This window comes from Magnolia sinica, chromosome 17 (genome assembly GCF_029962835.1).
Source record: "Magnolia sinica isolate HGM2019 chromosome 17, MsV1, whole genome shotgun sequence".
NCBI lineage: Eukaryota > Viridiplantae > Streptophyta > Magnoliopsida > Magnoliales > Magnoliaceae > Magnolia > Magnolia sinica.
The window spans coordinates 10,904,537-10,923,233 of NC_080589.1; the positions used below are offsets into that span (position 1 = coordinate 10,904,537).

Genomic DNA, 18,697 nt, shown 5'->3' on the forward strand with positions numbered 1-18,697 from the left:
ACAAATCATTTTAGATGATGGGCCCAAAATGAGGCAGGTCAGATGCTTAAGTGGACCACACCACATAAAAAGTGAAGATTGAATATCCACTGCTGAAAACCTCTTAGGGGCCACCTAAGTGTTGGATCAAGCTAATGTTTATGCTTTCTCTTCATCCAGGACCTCATGAACAGATTGGGTGGGATCGCTGTCACCACTGCTTCATATGGTGTGGTCCACTCGAGCCTTCCATCTGCCTCCTTTCCGGGCTCATGCCTTAAAAATGATCTTTCAAAATGAATAGACGGCTTGGATAAAACACATATTACGGTGGGGCCCTACGGAGGCCCTGATAGGACGTCAGTCTCTAACTGTGTCCTGATGGGAGCAGTACCCAATCCGCGCCCACAACCATTGAGTTGGATGGTCCTGCTTGACCAGGGCCCACATGCATAGGATGGGCTTGGACCGATCCTTCTACCTATTCCAGCCCTGCATTACGGCTGGGCCTGTTTGGGCTGAGGCTGCTCGTTGCTGTAGGGACCATTAGCCAAACTCCAACAGCTTTATGCATTTTGATGGTACTCGCATCAACTTACGGGATTCAACTCACGGGATTCATTTACCCTAGTTTCTTCTCGATCCGGAATAGTCAATCTGGAAGGGACATGTGTCTTTGCATTGTCTTTGCATGAGTAGTATAAAACATGTCCAAAATCTATGAGGATATTTAAATGTTATGTTGCAGAATTACTGCTGCCACTAATTGGAGTGTTACACATCATGTATAGCTAAAGCGTGGCCAAGAAATCTGAAAGCAGGACATGGTCGAGAGAAAAACGGTGTTGAGGTGGTTACCGAGACAAGTGTCTAAGAAAAGTTTGGAAAGCTAAAGTAGTGCCGAAGCCATTATTATAACTAATCGAATGTGGAAAGAAGCATCTAGATGATTATCACAAGAAGATTTATAAATAATATAGGAGTTCAACGAAGCAAAGTGTCTCATACCAACTGAATCAACCAAATCAAATCTATCTATTAATTATCCTTTATATTCCTTAGCATAAATTATCGAATACGTCCCTTAGTGTAACTAGTAGCCTAATCTCACATTTAGAGAAGTAGTAATCCAGTAGTTGTAATCCGTAGTTGAATTCGAGTCTATGCTTATACGCTAGACGATTCATGTTGAAACACAAGCAGTTCTCTCAAAAAAGGTGCTTTGTAGTTACTCCCTACCGTTGACTGTAAGTATTTCATTTTTTGTAGTTTAGCTTTTATATCTTAAAGTCCTCTCGTATGAAAGTCAAAGTACAGCCCATTCTAGTAGGATGAACCCTACTCTCTAATACTCGCTTGATTGTTTTAAACAATATCTTGTGAATGGCTGAATAGGTGACCAAACTTCTCAAATCTCAGTCATATATTGTCAATTATGACATATCTGCCTATCTTAGTGCTTGGAGTCAAAGTTGTTCAGTTGGAATCAAGCCACACATTCGTTTCTCAAATATAATATATGACCGAATCTAAAATCAAGAGGCAATAGGAAAATTGTACAATATTGCCATGGCCCACCCTTTAGGGTTATTAAAAGAATCATATAGATTAAATTATCCAAACCATTGATTAGTAGAAAGAAAAAATAGAAGAACAAGATCATTCATAAAAAATAAATCTACTTATGATCATTAACAAACATCTAATTGTAGTGATTTTTGCATAGTTGACAAGATAAGAGATGATTAGACCCAATTGATGGTCTATATAAGTGGTGCAAATGACAACAATCCAAATATAATTGTGTGCATGTGGAGGTTTTCATAGAATGAGCATGCTAGATAATCTATTGATCACATCTATGTATTAGACAACTTTATATTAGATATCATTGGTTCCTCTTGCTCCAGTGGTATACTCTCAGGAATTTCAACACCTGGTCAAGGGTTCAAGTATCCATAGGTGGTGAAATCCCACTACGGCATGAGTGTGTGGGGGTGTGTGTGCATGTGTAAAAATAATTTTTTAAAAAAGATATCATGATTCGAGGCACAATCATGTTTTCTTAACCACTATTTTCTTTTATATTATAGTATGTATCTTTACACACACACTCACGCCATAGTGAGATTTCACCACCTATGGATACTCGAATCCTTGACTGAGTGTTGCAGCGTGTACGTGTATCCGTTAAGATTTCTATCGATGTCACACATCTCTCCTCTAGTATAATTCCATTATTCTTAGTAAAATAAATAAGTTATAGTTTCCAATATTTAATTTGTGAGTTAACATGGTATTAAAGTCATAGCACTGTCCTTAATCCTTAACTCTCATCTTTTTTCTGCCCATCATCTATCCATCTTATTTTACCTATAATCTTCAACAAACCACTATTATTCATCATTCATAACACCACGTTGGTTTTGCATCTATACTAACTTGCTCTATTGCCCTGTCTTCATGATTGCATCTATCTTGTTTCATTCTAGACATCTTACATGTTTGATTCATATATTGGCATTCCATCACGGCTAGAAACTCATCAGCAAAAACCCATTATCATGATATTTTCCGCACACCTTAATAGAACGCCTTCCTCATACTGGGCCTTTTTTAATTACAAGATGCGTTTTTCATTTGCGTTCCTATTGTGGATCAAAATTGTTGTTATTCTAGGTGTATGGAACAAAGTTATTATTATTTTAAGAGTTTTAGACTAAATTTGTTCTTGTGTTAGGCGTTTGGACTAAATCTTTTTCCTTCATTGTCGAAACATCTGAAGCTATGGAAGAGCAACAGTTGAACTATCAAAAGTGTGTATTCACCAGAAAAGCAATAACTAAAATACTTGATAGCACATTATTATTTCTTTCTATAATATATATCATAATCTTATAATTTAATTTTCTTCCAAGTATAACAAGATTCATAGGCTGTACATTCTTATAAATAAATTCTTTTGGGGTTAGATCAATATAGAAATTTCATTTGAGAATTCTCCGACAACTTTAGTGTTTCCTGTGTTATTATGGTATTAATTAGAGTGATCCATCCAAGCCATTGATCATTGAGCCCATCATTGTGAATGTCCTCCTATCATTGTCGCTCATCACTACCGGTTGTCGCACATCTCATTGCAGACGTTGGTTGTGATTCCCAAATCAAATACTGTGCACCATCTCCGTGCAAGGATCACTTATGCTCGAATTTGATTATCTGTCTCGTCTCTGTCGAATCCGATCCAATGGCATTCATTCTCATTCATGTGCGGATCATACACTAATCTGTTTAAACATTCTCATTCAACCTCATCAATACCCTTCGTCTTTGGCAAACCTCAAAACCTCATCAAACCCCTTCGTCCATGGCAATTCGCAACCCCATTGCTTCACAATTTGCAAATCTACAGCCCAATTATCACATAACTCGGAACCCATCTACAATTCCTCCACAACCCATTACTTCATAAATTGCAAATCTGCGGCCTCATTACTGTTGTAGACACCCCACATCTAACCATGACACATGTTATCATGAGTCATTAAGCAACTATGGTGGTAGCTCCACCACATTCGTGTAGATGCAGTGGTAGCTCCACCATTTTTGCACAAATGCGATGGACGCTCCACTGTTTTTGCACAAATGCAGTGGACACTTCATGTTTGTGCAGTTTTGCTATGACTTTAGCTCATTTAACCCAGTCATCTCGACTCTGTTTCAGTCGGCCCGACCCTGACATTAATACCAAAGCCTAGGCTTTGAGCAACCGAGCCTTACCATCAAGCCTTACGTGTCCCTCTTCAAATGCCTAAAAAGGGGAGTTTGACAAGATAGATAAAGGAGAGTTTTTGCAACAAAAAAGAAAAAAGAAAAAAGAAAATGAGAGATAGGGGCAGAGCTTTTGCCCCTGACCTTTACCATCCAAAACCAGGAAGCTCGGCTTCCTATCTATTCTCTCAATTTCTTTTATTTTTATTTTTTCAATATCTTTTATTTTATTTCAACTTCAAAGCCAACACTATTACATTTCAACTTCAAAGCCAACGACCTATTCTTGATCTATCCATTTTCAATATTTATATTTCAACCCAACTGTTTTAAATAGTTGACATAGTAAGCTCTGCTTAGACATCATGTAAAATATAGTCAACAGTATCAGAAAACGTGACTTAAATGAGTAATCGAAAGCTCTTTGTTCCTTTTATTTTTCGAACTTTTATCGAAAAACCAATTTCAACTATTCTTATTTCATTTTCAGATTATCTTTTATAGTTCAAACATTTAAATCTTAGTATTTTACTGGAAGTTCTTTGAATGCCCTTTGAAAGCACACAACCTGGTAAAATAGATATTGTGTTTCACATGGGGGATAAAAGGGTGCCTAACCTCTTCATTTTCCATAACCGAGGCCCTTATCTAGAATTCATTACGCAGACCTATCTAAGAGTCATTCGAGTTAAGAATTTTTCGATTTTTCTGATCTATATGTGATTCCATGGATTCTAGCCAACTGTGGATTATGGAGCCTTCATTTTTACTAGTGGCGACTCCTACAATGCTGACAAGTCATTTTTGTCGACCTTGTGAAAGGTTGTGTAGAATAAAACCAAGTATACAAATCAATCACACCCCCAGGGCTCATCATGCAAGAATATAAGCATATTGCATAAGGTGTTACGAACGGTATAAGTATAATTATTAGCTTCTCTTCTCAATCCATCCATGATGTTCGGGTATGAAGGTCTTAGCCATGGGTTCTACTGGATCTGAATATACTTCGGATTTGAGCCTTCATATACTACTCCCTATATCAATTAAGCATATAAAATCATTAACTTCTCTTTTTGTCTAAAGGAACAACCAATGCTCTCGAATCTTGTTTTTTTAAGATAGTGGTGAAGTTGTGAGTTGTGGCGCCCACGTGTAATGTGTTTGACATCCAACTTGTTAAACATAGGCACTCCACCGTATGATTAAATGAACTAAAAATATCACCTGTCAAATCATCAAACAGGTTACACATGAATTTGAAAATTTTGGGTAGTCGTACATTGCTTTTATGGTGTGCATGCCTTACAATTGGATTATCCATATTTTTATGCGATCGTCCTCATAGATTGCATTTGTTAGGCAGTTGGATGTCATAGACATGTCACATCGGCCCTACAACTATCATATTTGTAACTTTTTAATAAAAAAATAAAATGGCACTTTGGCCATTTTATCCTTCAAAATGCACCTCTTGGAATTTAGATCAGCCAATGCACTAATTAGCAAAATCATGATTATAAAGGAAATTTAATACAAATTACTTTTTTAATTTTTCATGATTTTGTTACAAAAGTGCAGTGATTTTGGTGTTAAAATTATATTAAAGTATAGCATCCTTTCATGATGAAATTACAACAACATCCTTTTTATTTATTTATAAAAAGCGTGGGTAAGTCAAGAATGAAAGGACTCACATGGTATGCATATGACATCCAACTTGTTGAAAAGACAAATCCACTGTAACAAACAAACATATATGATTAAGGGTGTCAATGGGCCACGCTCAAGCCTAAAAAATCCAAAATTTGAATACGGCTACTCCAACAACCTGGCAAAATAGTTCAAAATTTAAGCTGAAACCTACCCCAAGTCTAGCCCATAGACCGCCCTATATATATGATGGATCCAATCATAAGATGGTCTACACTACACCATAAAAAAATAAATCCAGATTCACATGTTGCCCATTCATGATTCAATCCGCATGAAGCATGCTTAATGGAATAGTTGTATGTGCTTTGTTTTGTTTTTTTTTTTGTGAGGAAAGTTGGTGTGTGTGTGTGTGTGTGTGTGTGTGTGTGAATCCAACTGGGATGGTAGAATATGTTTAAACCCATGGCTTAGGTAGATAAAGTGCGTTTGAACACTCAAGTCAAGGGTTTGAAATAGTGCATATATGCATGTTTCATTAAAAAAAAAAAAACCATATGCTATCTTATCACTTTATCGGGGAAGAGTCCATACATTATTTAACTTTTAAGAGTAAATGGCGCATTGGAATTATATGAAACCCGGTGTGACCACATCTCTGTGGACCCCACTAGTTGCTTATCATAACGTACCAAATTGTCCAAATATATTAATTAGACATGTGTACAACATATTAACTACCTTAAAAGAAGCATATGTTCTGCAGGTTAGATGTTATACACATACCTGTAGACACTCTACCCAGGCTAGCAACTTGAATAAGGCATGGATAATTTTTAGGAACTGAACCTAAACTCCACACCTTATCCAAAACCGCAGCCATTTCCCAAACCTGATCCAAATCCTAACCGAACCCGAGCTATTACGTTACTATAAACCCTAACTTAACTCGAGCCATCATTCAAGCGAGATCATGCCCAAAATCGATCCATTTCTCGAGCCATTTTCAAGCCATTTTCGAGCCATTTTGTGCCAAATATCCAAAAGAGGACTTCGGCTGCTCTCAGGGCCCGAAATAGGCCCACCGACCAAACCGCGGGAGCAACCATACCCGAGCGGTAGTCTGACTACCACGGGTGGTAGTCCGATTACCACCCTCTCTTGACAAATGTGCCCTAATGAGCACACAGTTGTTCCTCTCTCCCGAAGTCACCCATACAATTGGTCTCAAAGCTTTCCTTATTTACTATTCTACCAAGCTCATGAACCTACAAGAAAGTGCCACATGGCATCTCTCTTCCCTCAACCAATCACAAGCTGCCACATTAGCATTTACCCTCCATAAACCCTAGAATTACCAAGATGTCATCCCAAAATGGTATAAATAGCCTTCTCTTCTCTTCATCTCACACTCCAAGATTAAGAAAATTATTCAACTATAAAGATGAGAGTGAGAGTAAGAGAAAGTAAGTGAGTGAGAGTGAGAGGGAGTGCTTGAGTTCTCAAGCTCTCATCTTTTCAGCCCCCTTTAACCTCTTCCAGCATTTTCTTAGCCTTACAATCTCATTTGGGTCAATCATTTCCAACCATGGTGCATCCAAACATCCAAGTCATTTCAAGTGCAAGCCAAAGATCATGCAATTATTATTAGCATTTATACTTTATCAATCGCATCATTACTTTCCTTCTTAACCCTCCTGTTTCTCTGAGTTGCCATTGAATGTATGCTATGGGACTTACCGAACACTAGATCCTGTCACATCAGAAACTCATGGTAGCCTAGTAATTTTTTAATGATATTTTAACATCATCACATCTGTTTAAAAACTCCAATAGACATTCTCTCGACGTATGCTCTGTGACTTGCCAAAATTCCGGACATTGTCAAATCAGAAATCCAAGTTTGCCTAGTCCCATTTCAATCTTATCATCTTATCCTTTAAGATCATCTTACCTCACAAAGTAGAGATCGTACACTCGTACGGGCAGAGAGGGTACTTAACACCTTCCATCTTTGTAACTGAGGTCTATTACTCAGAATCTTAAATTGCAGATCAGATGTCAACTTAAAGTAAGAGAGTTTTCGGATTTTCTAGCTTTACATATTCTGCAAATTCTATCCAATTACAGGATTTTGAATTAAGTGACTAACGGCGACTCCAAGTCTACATTGCATCATCAATCCAAATCAGCCAAATCATCCCCAAAACAAACATAAATCTGCGTGGGCGCCGATTTCCAACATTTACAATATCATGTGACAACAATTTCTCAACTATATCAATTCAAAGAAAAGAAAATAAATAAATATATTTTTGGTAATTTGATCCACATGCAATGCTTGAACATAAAACTGACGTACACGGAGGCATTATATACAACTAACATACATGGAGGCATTATATGGTAAATTATAGACACCTAAGGAATTTTCAAGTAAAATTCCCTTTGTAAATAATTTAAATTTTTTTTTTTTTAACTAATAAATTTTCAACAATATTTGATAAAAAACCAAATAGATTAATAAGAAAATTTGAAAATTACAAATTACAATTTCCTCACCCAAAGGTCAAAATCAATGGAAAGAAGCTATAAATATCAGTTTAATCCAAAACGAATCCCCACGATTTCTTGTCGCCATGTGAGCTTGGATAACATACCTTATATATATATATATATATATATATATATATAAGGAAAAGGTACTATGTGCTCGACCCGATGGGACCGTCCCTTGAGGTCAAGCTGTGTGGGCCCCACCGTGATGCGTTTCGAAAATCTACCCCATCAGTCAGATGCACCATTCCATCGTGGGCCTAGGTCTCAAAAATCAAGTCAACCCGTGACTTGTGTGGGCCACACCACATATAGAAGTGGGGAGGGGCCGTACACCATTAAAACATTCATAATCATTTTTTGGGCCCACCGAGATGTGGTTTGCAAATCCAGCCCATTCATTATGTGTGTCCCACTTGGATGAGGGTTCAGACGAAGTATCAGCAGCATTCAAAACTCAGGTGGGCCCCACCAAGTGCTTTTATATGTTTTTGGCATGTCTTCACATGATTTTAGATGGTATGGCCCACCTGAGTTCCATATACGATTGATTTTTGGGATATCCCATAATTTAGAGGGGACCTATCAAATGCATGGTGTTGATGGTCGACACACACCACGGTGGGGCTCACACAGCTCAACCTCACGGGAGCTTATCGTGAGGTCGAGGGCATGTACCTTTTCCCATATATATATATATATATATATATATGCACTTGCACACCTTTACACATGTGTCATATGCGTTTAAATTGCGTAGTCTACGTGATGCAGAATCCCATGAAACCCAAGTGACAAATTGTCACATTGATATAAAATTTCGGTGGCCTATAGTGAAGAAAAATGCAAATCAAAGGAGAAAATTCTATTCATTTTTCATGACTCACCAAAGTTTTGGATTAAAGCAAAAATTAAGCCCGGCTACACGGGGTGCTGCCTCAAGTGGAGCGTTCAAATTTTGGTGTCACATCATTTACCATGAGTTCTCAAAAAACCGGTGCGCGACTAGCATGCTAGCATTCGGCTATATATATATGTGTGTGTGTGTGTCAGCTACTTATTTTGGAACTCTAAATTCAGGTAATTAATTGAAAACTTAAATAGAGCACGCCACGTAAGATAAGATAGGACGGTGTATGGAGTCCATTGTTGAATATCTCATGCCCATCACACTGTTTATTCGGCATCCACCCGTCTGTCTACAAGTCACGGAAAATAAAAATACTAGATTGATCTTAAAACTTATATGACCACTAACAAGGTTTTAACAGCGAATATGCAATTCCCTTACTTTCTGTCATGTAGTTCGCTTGAGCTTTTGATCTCACTTTTGGGTTAATGCCCTGAGATGATCTGAAAAAATACATGGACGGTTTAGGTACAACACAAGTCACTAAGGGCAACATCAACACACCACCAAGTCGGTAGTGTGTGACACACTACGCAATCCGGATCCCCGAGTAAATGCCTGCCTATTACTATTTACGAGCGCGTGCGTACGAACCATCCGTGATTTTCTATTCCCCCTCCCGCGGAATATGCCCGTCGCGATCCGCACCGCATGCGACCGGAATCGTTTACCACACCTGATTTATGCAGCGTAAATACCCAACCTCTGTGTTGTCCATCATACTTTATACATAAAATCCACTCCGTCTATCAGGTTTAAAACATTACTTTTACTGTAAATTTATATATAAAATATTGTTTAAATATTAAATGGGCCACACCAACAGGAACAATGCCAACCTACTCCCAAAACCATTTATTTCACATTGTGTGTCCTGCCTGAGTTTCTTATAAATCTTATTTTTTTAAATATTCCATTATTTCAAGTGATTTAAACGTGATTTAAACCTGATTAAAGGGTTTGATCACGGATACACCCCATGTTGGCCCCACACACAACCTACGGTTGGGATCATATCCCATTGTTCTATTTAGTGTGATCCATTTGACCTATATATTTATCTTATTTTTTCTATCAGCACCTAATATCAGATACAGAACATGATGGACGGAGTGGATTTTACATATACAACATAGCGGTTCCATGGTGTTTTACGCGGTGCGCAGAAGAGAGGATTCCAGTCGATTTTCGAAGGAATATGCTCTCCGCAAGCGCCGTGGAGCAACGGTTCAAGATTCAGGGGCACCGAGTTTCCGTGTCCCTCAAGGACACGAAAATCTATCCAGAGCCAAACCCTCGAATATAAATACTAATTTCCGCAGCCCATAGCAAACCCTCTAGCTCTTGCGGACTCTTTTCCTCCTCTCGTCCTCCCTCTCTCCTCCGTCTGTTTCTCCTCCTCTGCAATCATGCTTGTATATCAGGATCTCCTCACAGGTATATATTTCTCTTTTAGGGTTTTATCTGTATATCTAGGATTTTATCTAACATGTCCAGGTTTTCGCTATTTCAGTCTTCGATTCTGTTTCTGGGATCTCGGATCTTGATCGTATGGTTTTAGGGTTTCAGATCATTGTTTTCTGTCGCTTTTCGTATGCTTTAATGTTTTGTCTTTAGACCTGATTCAACGTTTTTCTTGTTAGTTCTATGTTTTGAGTATTAGATCCGAATAACTTACTTTTGTAGATTAGAATCATCAGATCTGAAAGTTTTGCTTTTGGAGGTTGATGGCATCTATTTGGCTTGAAATCTCTCATGCACTTCTTCTGATCTTGTATTTTGTTTTGTTATTGTGCTCCGATCTGTGCTTTCTGCAAGAATTTTAAGTTTTGATGTAGCTTCTGGCGATTTTTAAGCTTATTGCATGTTTTCAGTGCCTGGTAATGGCTTCAATGGGCTCGCTGCCTTTTCTTCGAGTCTAGGTCTGGTGATTGTGGGATCCTATTTCTGCACGAGTCTCAAGCTCTGATGTTGTTTTTGGTGATCTTTTGATCTTGTTTCACGTGTAGTGAGACTTCAGTAAATCCTATTATTTCAATCTTGATTTGAGCCATTAGAGAAATTTAGGGTTCTAATTCCTGTGTAAGGGTAACAACCGGTAGGGCTAGCTTTTTCCCAGTCCAGGCCTGGGCAATTCTTGAACTGAATCAGAGATTGAATCTCCTATGCCTGAGCCTGATCTATTATGTAATTTGTAATTTGTAATTTGGTCCGTTTTTAGCCTTATTATAGTTTGGAGTTCTTGTACGAGTTGGGATTTTATTTTTCTTCTGTACTTCAGCTTGTTTTCAGCAGTTGGATATGATTAGGACTGAGGACTGTTAATGATGATGTGTATTTGATCCAATTATGGATTGTTCAAGTTTCAGTAGAGACCTAGTCCTCACATGTGAAAGTAAAAATAGATCCACAGGTCCTGCATATGAACTAGATTCTATGATTTGTGAAACTAAGAAATTATTTTCATCGAAATTCGTGTGATGGGACTTCCTTCTAGAGGTTCGATTCCCTGGAGACTGTTAGTGTGGCTCTTTTGTCCTTGCGTGGGAGGTCTTCATGTATTTATCATCTTTATGTTTCAAATCTGGTACAACCTAGTCGGTATGCTTAGATTGTTTCAATCTCTTTGAATCTATTTCCAGTACCTACTTAGGGATTAATAACATGTATCACGGTTCTGGCTGGCCAAACCTGACCCAAATGGCCAAATTGGAGCTTTCTGGATTAGTAAGTGGAACTGTAATTTTTACTTGTCTGCTGATCAAGCCTGGCGAGGAGGACCTATCAATATCCAACCAGTCAATAACCTTATGGTTTAATTAGAGGATGTTTAATTTTTGCCCCATTAAAGCTTGTGTCCCAAATCTGTCATGTTATTTATAATAACATTGTCCATCTTGAGTCCTAGCATGGTTTGGAGTTTTAGGCCTTGGGTTTCTATGTTATTTTTTCTAGACGTCAGTATGTTTTCAGTAGTTGGTTTTCATTAGGAGTGTTAATGATAAGGTGTTTGCACCAATTTTATGGATAATTTGAGTTTCACTCGTAAGTCTTAGAGTCCCAGACGGTTTGGAAATCCAATGTTTTGATATAACCCAACTTACTGTTGATGGGCTATGCCATATGAACTCCCCAGTGCACAGATTTGACAATAACTGCACTCTAAATATAGATATTTAACAAAAATACAGCCATGATCCATAACCCAAGATACTGTTGATGTGCTATGCCATATGAACTCCCCAATGTGCAACGTTAACAATAACTGGACTCTAATATAGATATTTAACAAAAATACAGCCATGATCCATAATTCACGAATGGAAGACCATACATTGGGTGGTCAGGATCTTCTGACCTTGTTGATTTTTAGGTCAATGTATGATCCCGAATTTGGCACTACTTTTTACCAACTCAGTGCCGAGGGATTGCTTGGCCCAAATATCATGTGTTTTGTCATCTTATATTCTTCATGCATAGTACTTTCCGTCATTTAGCCGGTAATATCCTTGCTATTGTCACTTACTCTTTCTTATTCTAATTCTACAAAGTTTTCTATATTAATATTAAATGCCTGCCTTGTTTCCAAGATGTCCTCTGGTGCAATATTTATTAGTTAGTAAAGTTATTTTGTTTTTATCCATTGTCTTCGAAACAACATATTATTGCCATTTCATTTGCATCCTTGGCATGGATTTTGGCAGTTGAGAGGGTGAGTTTTTGTTTTGTTTTGTTTTTTTTTTTAAATTGTTTTTTGTTTTTTTTTTGGTTTTGTCTTTGAAATGGATTTCCATATCCATGTAGGTATTGTACTTGTCCTATTACCTATTTCAAAATTGCTGTCCATGTTCATGTAATATTGTGTTGTATTTAAATGGTTATCCATGTCTGTTGGACATCAACTGCTAATAAACATCTAAAAAATGGACATAAAGCTGGACATGATACATACAGATCTGCTAAAACATGCAGAGTATGTTGAGCAACCACACAAACTAGGAGAGCCCAGAGCCCCACAAATCACTGTAAATCTGAAATTAAAGCCCAAAAACTGAAGTACGACTTTCAATTTTATTGGCACTGTTGATGGATAATTAAAATAAATGGAATGTCTTTGTCCAAGAGAAAAGAAGTCTGTTCCTAAAAACGAAACTTTCCTAAAGCAGAAAAAATGAATATGACAAAAACCAGCATATTTTGACTGGGTTTGATGCCTTTTCCTGTTTGACCCTCGCTACAATTTGTCAGATGTCTTTCGTTTTCCTTTTCTTTTTCCCCATTTTCTGAGAGATACTTTCTCTGCTATCCTCACATTCTGCTTTTGCTGTTGTTATTAAGGATGGAGAGCCCTTTATTTCATTTGGAGCAATAATGAAATAGTTGGTTTTAGGCATCATTCATAAATGTCTCATTTCTAATTGAAAAAAGAATGGAGGAGAAGTGAACAACTGTGATGGCAAATTACACCTTTTGACAAATGCTTTCTCCATCTTTCCATGTGAACTCTTTAGGTCTTTTGTTGTTTTTGACCTTTTTGTCATCTTTGCAGTATAGTGAAATGCATATTTCTAATGTATTCTATGTGCAAACGTTTGGATACTTGCAAACTTCTTGTTGTTGTTGTTATTATTATTACTGTTATTATTGTTATGTGCATTCATTCATAAATGTCTCATTTCTAATTGAAAAAAGAATGGAGGAGAAGTGAACAATTGTGATGGCAAATTACACCTTTTGACTAATGCTTTCTCCATCTTTCCATGTAAACTCTTTAGGTCTTTTGTTGTTTTGACCTTTTTTGTTATCTTTGCATTATAGTGAAATGCATATTTCTAATGTATTCTATGTAGAAACGTTTGGATACTTGCAAACTTGTTGTTGTTGTTATTATTATTACTGTTATTATTTTTATGTGCATTCTCTTTCAAGAAGTTAAGCTTTGCCTCTTGGTTTATTGTTGATAAGGTTAAATTGTGTCTTTCTTAAATATGTGGCCTTTTTAGCAACTGATATGTGGCTTTTGTCCATTAAATTCAGGTGACGAGCTTTTGTCGGATTCATTTCCCTATAAAGAAATTGAGAATGGAGTTCTATGGGAAGTTGAGGGGAAAGTATGTCTTTGTTCACTAATTAGCCATCGTATATGAAATTCAAGATTTTATGAGTTTGTCTCATTTTGATCATCCTAACGATGTAACAAAAGATCATATTTCTTATTTTAAGTATTGAAAATGATCTTGATAATCAATTATCATAATCACTAATGCATAATTATGATTAACTAAGTTGAGTTGAACTCATTTATGTCTACCAAACAAGATCCTTAACTCAGCTATTTTCATGTTGTTCCACCCTGGGGTAGTGGTGATGTGTAGGTGACATCCACTCTGATCGTTAGATGCATCACCCTGGAGCCTCTCTCTAAGCTGCAGCACAGGGGACGCACATGCAAGCGCTTGGCTTGATCCCACTGGTGCATGGGTGAAATCTACTCTGACCATTAGATTTGTCACCCCATTTTAGGTATTGTGCCCAAAATCAGGCATGTCCATCATTTATGTGGGCCGCACATTTGGAAACAGGGTGATACCCACCCTCAAAACTGTTTTCCTTGGTGAGTCACAGACCAACTTGATTTTTGGGCCCAATGCCTAATGTGCAATGACTCCACCTGATGGTTGGAGTGGATTTCACATACACCACCTGGTATGTGGGCATCCCTCTCTCAAATGTTTCCCTTGGTGTGGCACACTTGAGTCATGGGTCAGCCTGATTTTTTGGGCCTATAGTTCTCATACACATCATGGTTGGCTCTTTTAAAATCAAGTGTGGGCATTTCCTGTCCATCTCTCTTGGGGTATGGCCCACCCGAATCACAGACCAGCCTGATTATTGGGCACTGGGCCTAACATGGGCAGATGCATCTGGTCAAAATGGATTTCACATACACATCATGTTGGGGCCTACCGAAGTGGGCCCCCTCCTGCATGAAATGCTATATGAAGGGTAGACAATTTGTGCTAGCCAATCCCATGATATTGATGCTAGGGTTCCATATTGCATGGATCATTGCTAATCCACATTTCAGTGGTGGAATTGAGTTTGGGATGTTGTCCACTTGGCTCCCTACTCCATGTCTGTAACTCATGGCCAGCGATCGGACTCCTGAACTGTACATTTGATGTTATTTTTACAACATGGCCTTTCATGATGTGTCCACTGGATGGACAGTCGACATGATAATGCCCATCTGGTCATTCACAAATTGGGAGCTATATGTAGCAGCATATGATGCAGGCAATCTAGTTTAAGTGACTTAGTTGGGTATATGTTACTGACCAAAAATGAAGCTTGTTGAGCAATCCTAACCTTTGATTCCTAAACACTTTTGTTGAGATAGGACCTTTGGATATTTTTATTTTTAAGTGGCCAAATGTACCTATCTGATAGGTCAGATTATCGCAGGAGTAATTTTTGGTAGCTGATTCCAATTATTTGGGTTAAGGCTTAGATGATGATGACATCGAAAATGAAAACCATAATTTGTATGGTTTAATTTGACCAATTTGAATGCTAACAATTTCTAAGCTCTTGAATATTATCCATTACATTTGAAGTTTCTTTATCTTCAAGAATAAAAGTCATCTTGTTTATCTTTTGTGCATTAAAGAGTTTAATTTTTGAAATACTTTGCAGTGGGTAGTTCAAGGAGCCGTCGATGTAGACATTGGTGCTAACCCTTCTGCTGAAGGTGGTGAGGATGATGAGTGTGTTGATGATCAGTCTGTCAAAGTTGTCGACATTGTCGACACTTTCCGCCTTCAGGTGATTGCCGACCCCTTTTCCATGAGTAATTTGTTTTTGCTTGAATGTGATGAAGCTTATCGATAGTTTACTGCTGTGAAATTTTGTCTCTTTGTAGGAGCAACCTTCTTTTGATAAGAAGCAGTTTGTTACATACATGAAGAGGTATATCAAGCTGTTGACTCCTAAGCTGGAGGGAGAGCAACAGGAACAATTTAAGAAGAACATTGAGGGAGCAACAAAGTTTCTACTTTCGAAGCTCAAGGACCTTCAATTGTAATTTCTTACCGATATTTCTTTTGCTTTATATATTTGTTTATTTATATTTTATTTATTAATTCTGGTTTTATAATCATCATAGAATTTGTGATTAGAAAATATAGGTTTTTGTTCTCTTTTGGAAGCTTAATGATCTTTATTTGTGTGTAAAACTGTTATGTTTTCTTCCCTGGATTCTTCTGTTTGTGAACATCTCAAAACTTTCTTGGCTTCCAGCTGAAAATGCAGAAGAGATCCTAATTTGCAGCCATGGCTGAGTCCCTAAAGATTCCTTAAAACTTTGGAAGGACCCAGTTGCAGGATAGTAATCAACATGTGTCTTATTGTCAGACCAAGAACCTTTTTGTTTTACATTGAGAATTTAATTGGTATGATTTGCTGCTTCTTTATTTAATGGGTGCTTATATAGGCATATGATTATTAGAAAACATGCTATGTTGGAGGGGAATATAGCAATAATGATATCTATCCAGTGTCATTTACATGTATACTGATTTCAACCAAGTTGGCAATGGATACAAGAATTCCACAGTAAATGAAACGAAACCTGTCAGAATTGCAAGTTGCTGTCGGTTGGATAGCAGCTCTAAAGGCTATAATCCTATAATCCCACGCCGCCTTTGACTGCAGTGGTGCTAGATGAAAACCCTGGGAAATCTAATCTTCTCCACCCATATATTGCTACCCTACCTCATGCTATAGGCCTCCACCTTTATACAACCCTCAACATTCATTCCCATCTTGTCAAAGACCCGATTTTCTCCTTCCATTTCATCCCCGCTTCTACATCCCATGGAGACCACCGGGGTCCATCAGCTCTTGCATGTGCACCGGGGGTTTTCTGAGCACCACATTTCAGCCTGAAATCATTAGCTATGATTATTTCATGTTTTACATGTTCACTGTCTAAATTCACTGTACAATCCAATTGCATGAATCCGAGCACAGCATTAATGGAGCCGCAGTGCACAGTAAGTTCATAGCATTAGATAGTCATGAATGAAGACTTTGATTGGTCATCCCAATCATGGAAATAAGCCTGTTGCTGATTTGCATTTGTTGATTACAGCATTGAACCAAACACCATGCAACTTCATTTCTTTTTCAGCCTTCTGAGGGAATTTGCAATCATTATGCGTTTGCATTACTTTACCGTGCAATTCTTGAATCAATTCTGTTCAGAACGTAACATGCATGACCCTTAAATTATGAGCATTATGGACTGACATGGGATGCATTTTGCAGTTTCGTCGGTGAGAGCATGCATGATGACGGGAGCCTGGTGTTTGCATATTACAAGGAGGGTGCCACTGATCCCACGTTTTTATACTTCGGCCACGGGTTAAGGGAGGTCAAGTGCTAGAAAGAATGAGATCCTGCGGAGCGTTATAAAAAAATGCCCAGGTGTTGTAGTTTAGTTTATTTTATCGTGTTTAGTTGCCGTGCCTTGGACCAAAATCCGCAAGGGATTAGACTTTAAGAATGCATTTCTTTTTTTTTTTCTTGTTTTTTTTTTAAAAATTTTTAATTTTAATTTTTATGTGGATGCTTACACTCCTTTCAAATAAGGACTCTGGGTTTTCAGTTTGAATTTTGTTTTTGTTTTCTTATAACTATCATTTTGAGAATGTCGTAGTGGGATTGGACAATAAACCATGTTACCCGATCATGTGTGTGCTCTATTTCATTCTTAGGGGTTGTGTGATGATGGCTTCAGTAGATATTACAGCGGTGGGGCCTGAATAATCTTCTCCACCTGTTTTACACGCAGGGCATAAAAAGAGCCATATTTATAAAATCCGCTCCCTTGTCCTGTTAGTTACAGGTTTCTTGAAAGATAACCTTATGGTTGGCATAACACCCTCGGCCCATATGAGCTGTGGATCTTAGCTCATTTCTCTAATGGGTGGAGTGGGATTTACTTCTGAAATTGTTGGTCCTAATGTGGTAGTTAAGTCCCAGAAACTATTGATTGATTGTACCCAGAATCTTCTACATTTTGTAGACTTTGTCATTGCCCTTATCTTATCCAAGGCCTCTCATGTCTGAGCAGTAGACTGTTCGCTGGAATAGTCAAATATTGATTGATCTTGTGGTTAAAGATAATTTGGATAAAAGAGTAAATGGAGATAAATGGGTGGAATTGAGAGTAAATGGAGGTTGATGGCATTTAAGAGGGAACCACTCATTGGATGGTAGCTAGTTGTCTGTGGGAAATGATGGTGTTTGGAAGTGGTTTTCATAGGCCATCCGTACCTTTTATTTTGGCGGGAGTGGGGGGCTGTGTCTCTGTGATACAAAACGTTGATTTGATGGGGACTCAATGGCCCATGCCTCTCCCATGTTGGGTATTTGTACCTTTTTATTAGTTGGTTGGAAACGGTGCTGTATTATCTTTCTTGGACTTGGTATTTTCAATCTGCATGGACTATGGGCCCTATAATAGCAATGGTACATGCTGAGCAGTGGGGTCCATTTGTGCAGAGTGAAGACAGTGCATGGCTCTGTTTTTCTGGAGCAATCGTATCCTACCTTTTGGACAGGTTTAATGCAACCCCTGCTGCAGCATTGCTCTATGCCCACATGGGGGCATCCTTGGAAAGTGTCGAGTTCCTACCACTTCGAAATGCTGCAGGGGACACTTTCCAATATGTCCAATATATTAGTTGCTCTATGTGTGTGTGTGTGTGTGCAGGGGACATATGGGCTTTGATCAGTGGCACATTCTATGTATTGGGCAGTGTG

At 38.1% G+C, this 18,697-nt stretch overlaps 1 protein-coding gene across 1 annotated transcript; it reads left to right on the forward strand.

The window, feature by feature from the left end:
• Nucleotides 1–10,146: 10,146 nt before the first annotated feature.
• Nucleotides 10,147–17,621, forward strand: LOC131230718 (translationally-controlled tumor protein homolog). The gene is made up of 5 exons (XM_058226654.1): nt 10,147–10,306; nt 13,907–13,980; nt 15,566–15,694; nt 15,792–15,949; nt 17,198–17,621. The coding sequence occupies exons 1-5, from the start codon at nt 10,279–10,281 to the stop codon at nt 17,313–17,315; spliced, it is 507 nt and encodes a 168-aa protein (XP_058082637.1). The 5' UTR covers nt 10,147–10,278; the 3' UTR covers nt 17,316–17,621.
• Nucleotides 17,622–18,697: the final 1,076 nt, after the last annotated feature.

Excerpts from the sequence above, each read along its gene's own strand:
- LOC131230718 (XM_058226654.1), top strand. The coding sequence starts at position 10,279 with ATGCTTGTATATCAGGATCTCCTCACAG. Across the intron at positions 13,981-15,565 it reads TATGGGAAGTTGAGGGGAAA|TGGGTAGTTCAAGGAGCCGT; the intron begins GTATGTCTTTGT and ends AATACTTTGCAG. Across the intron at positions 15,950-17,197 it reads AAGCTCAAGGACCTTCAATT|TTTCGTCGGTGAGAGCATGC; the intron begins GTAATTTCTTAC and ends TGCATTTTGCAG.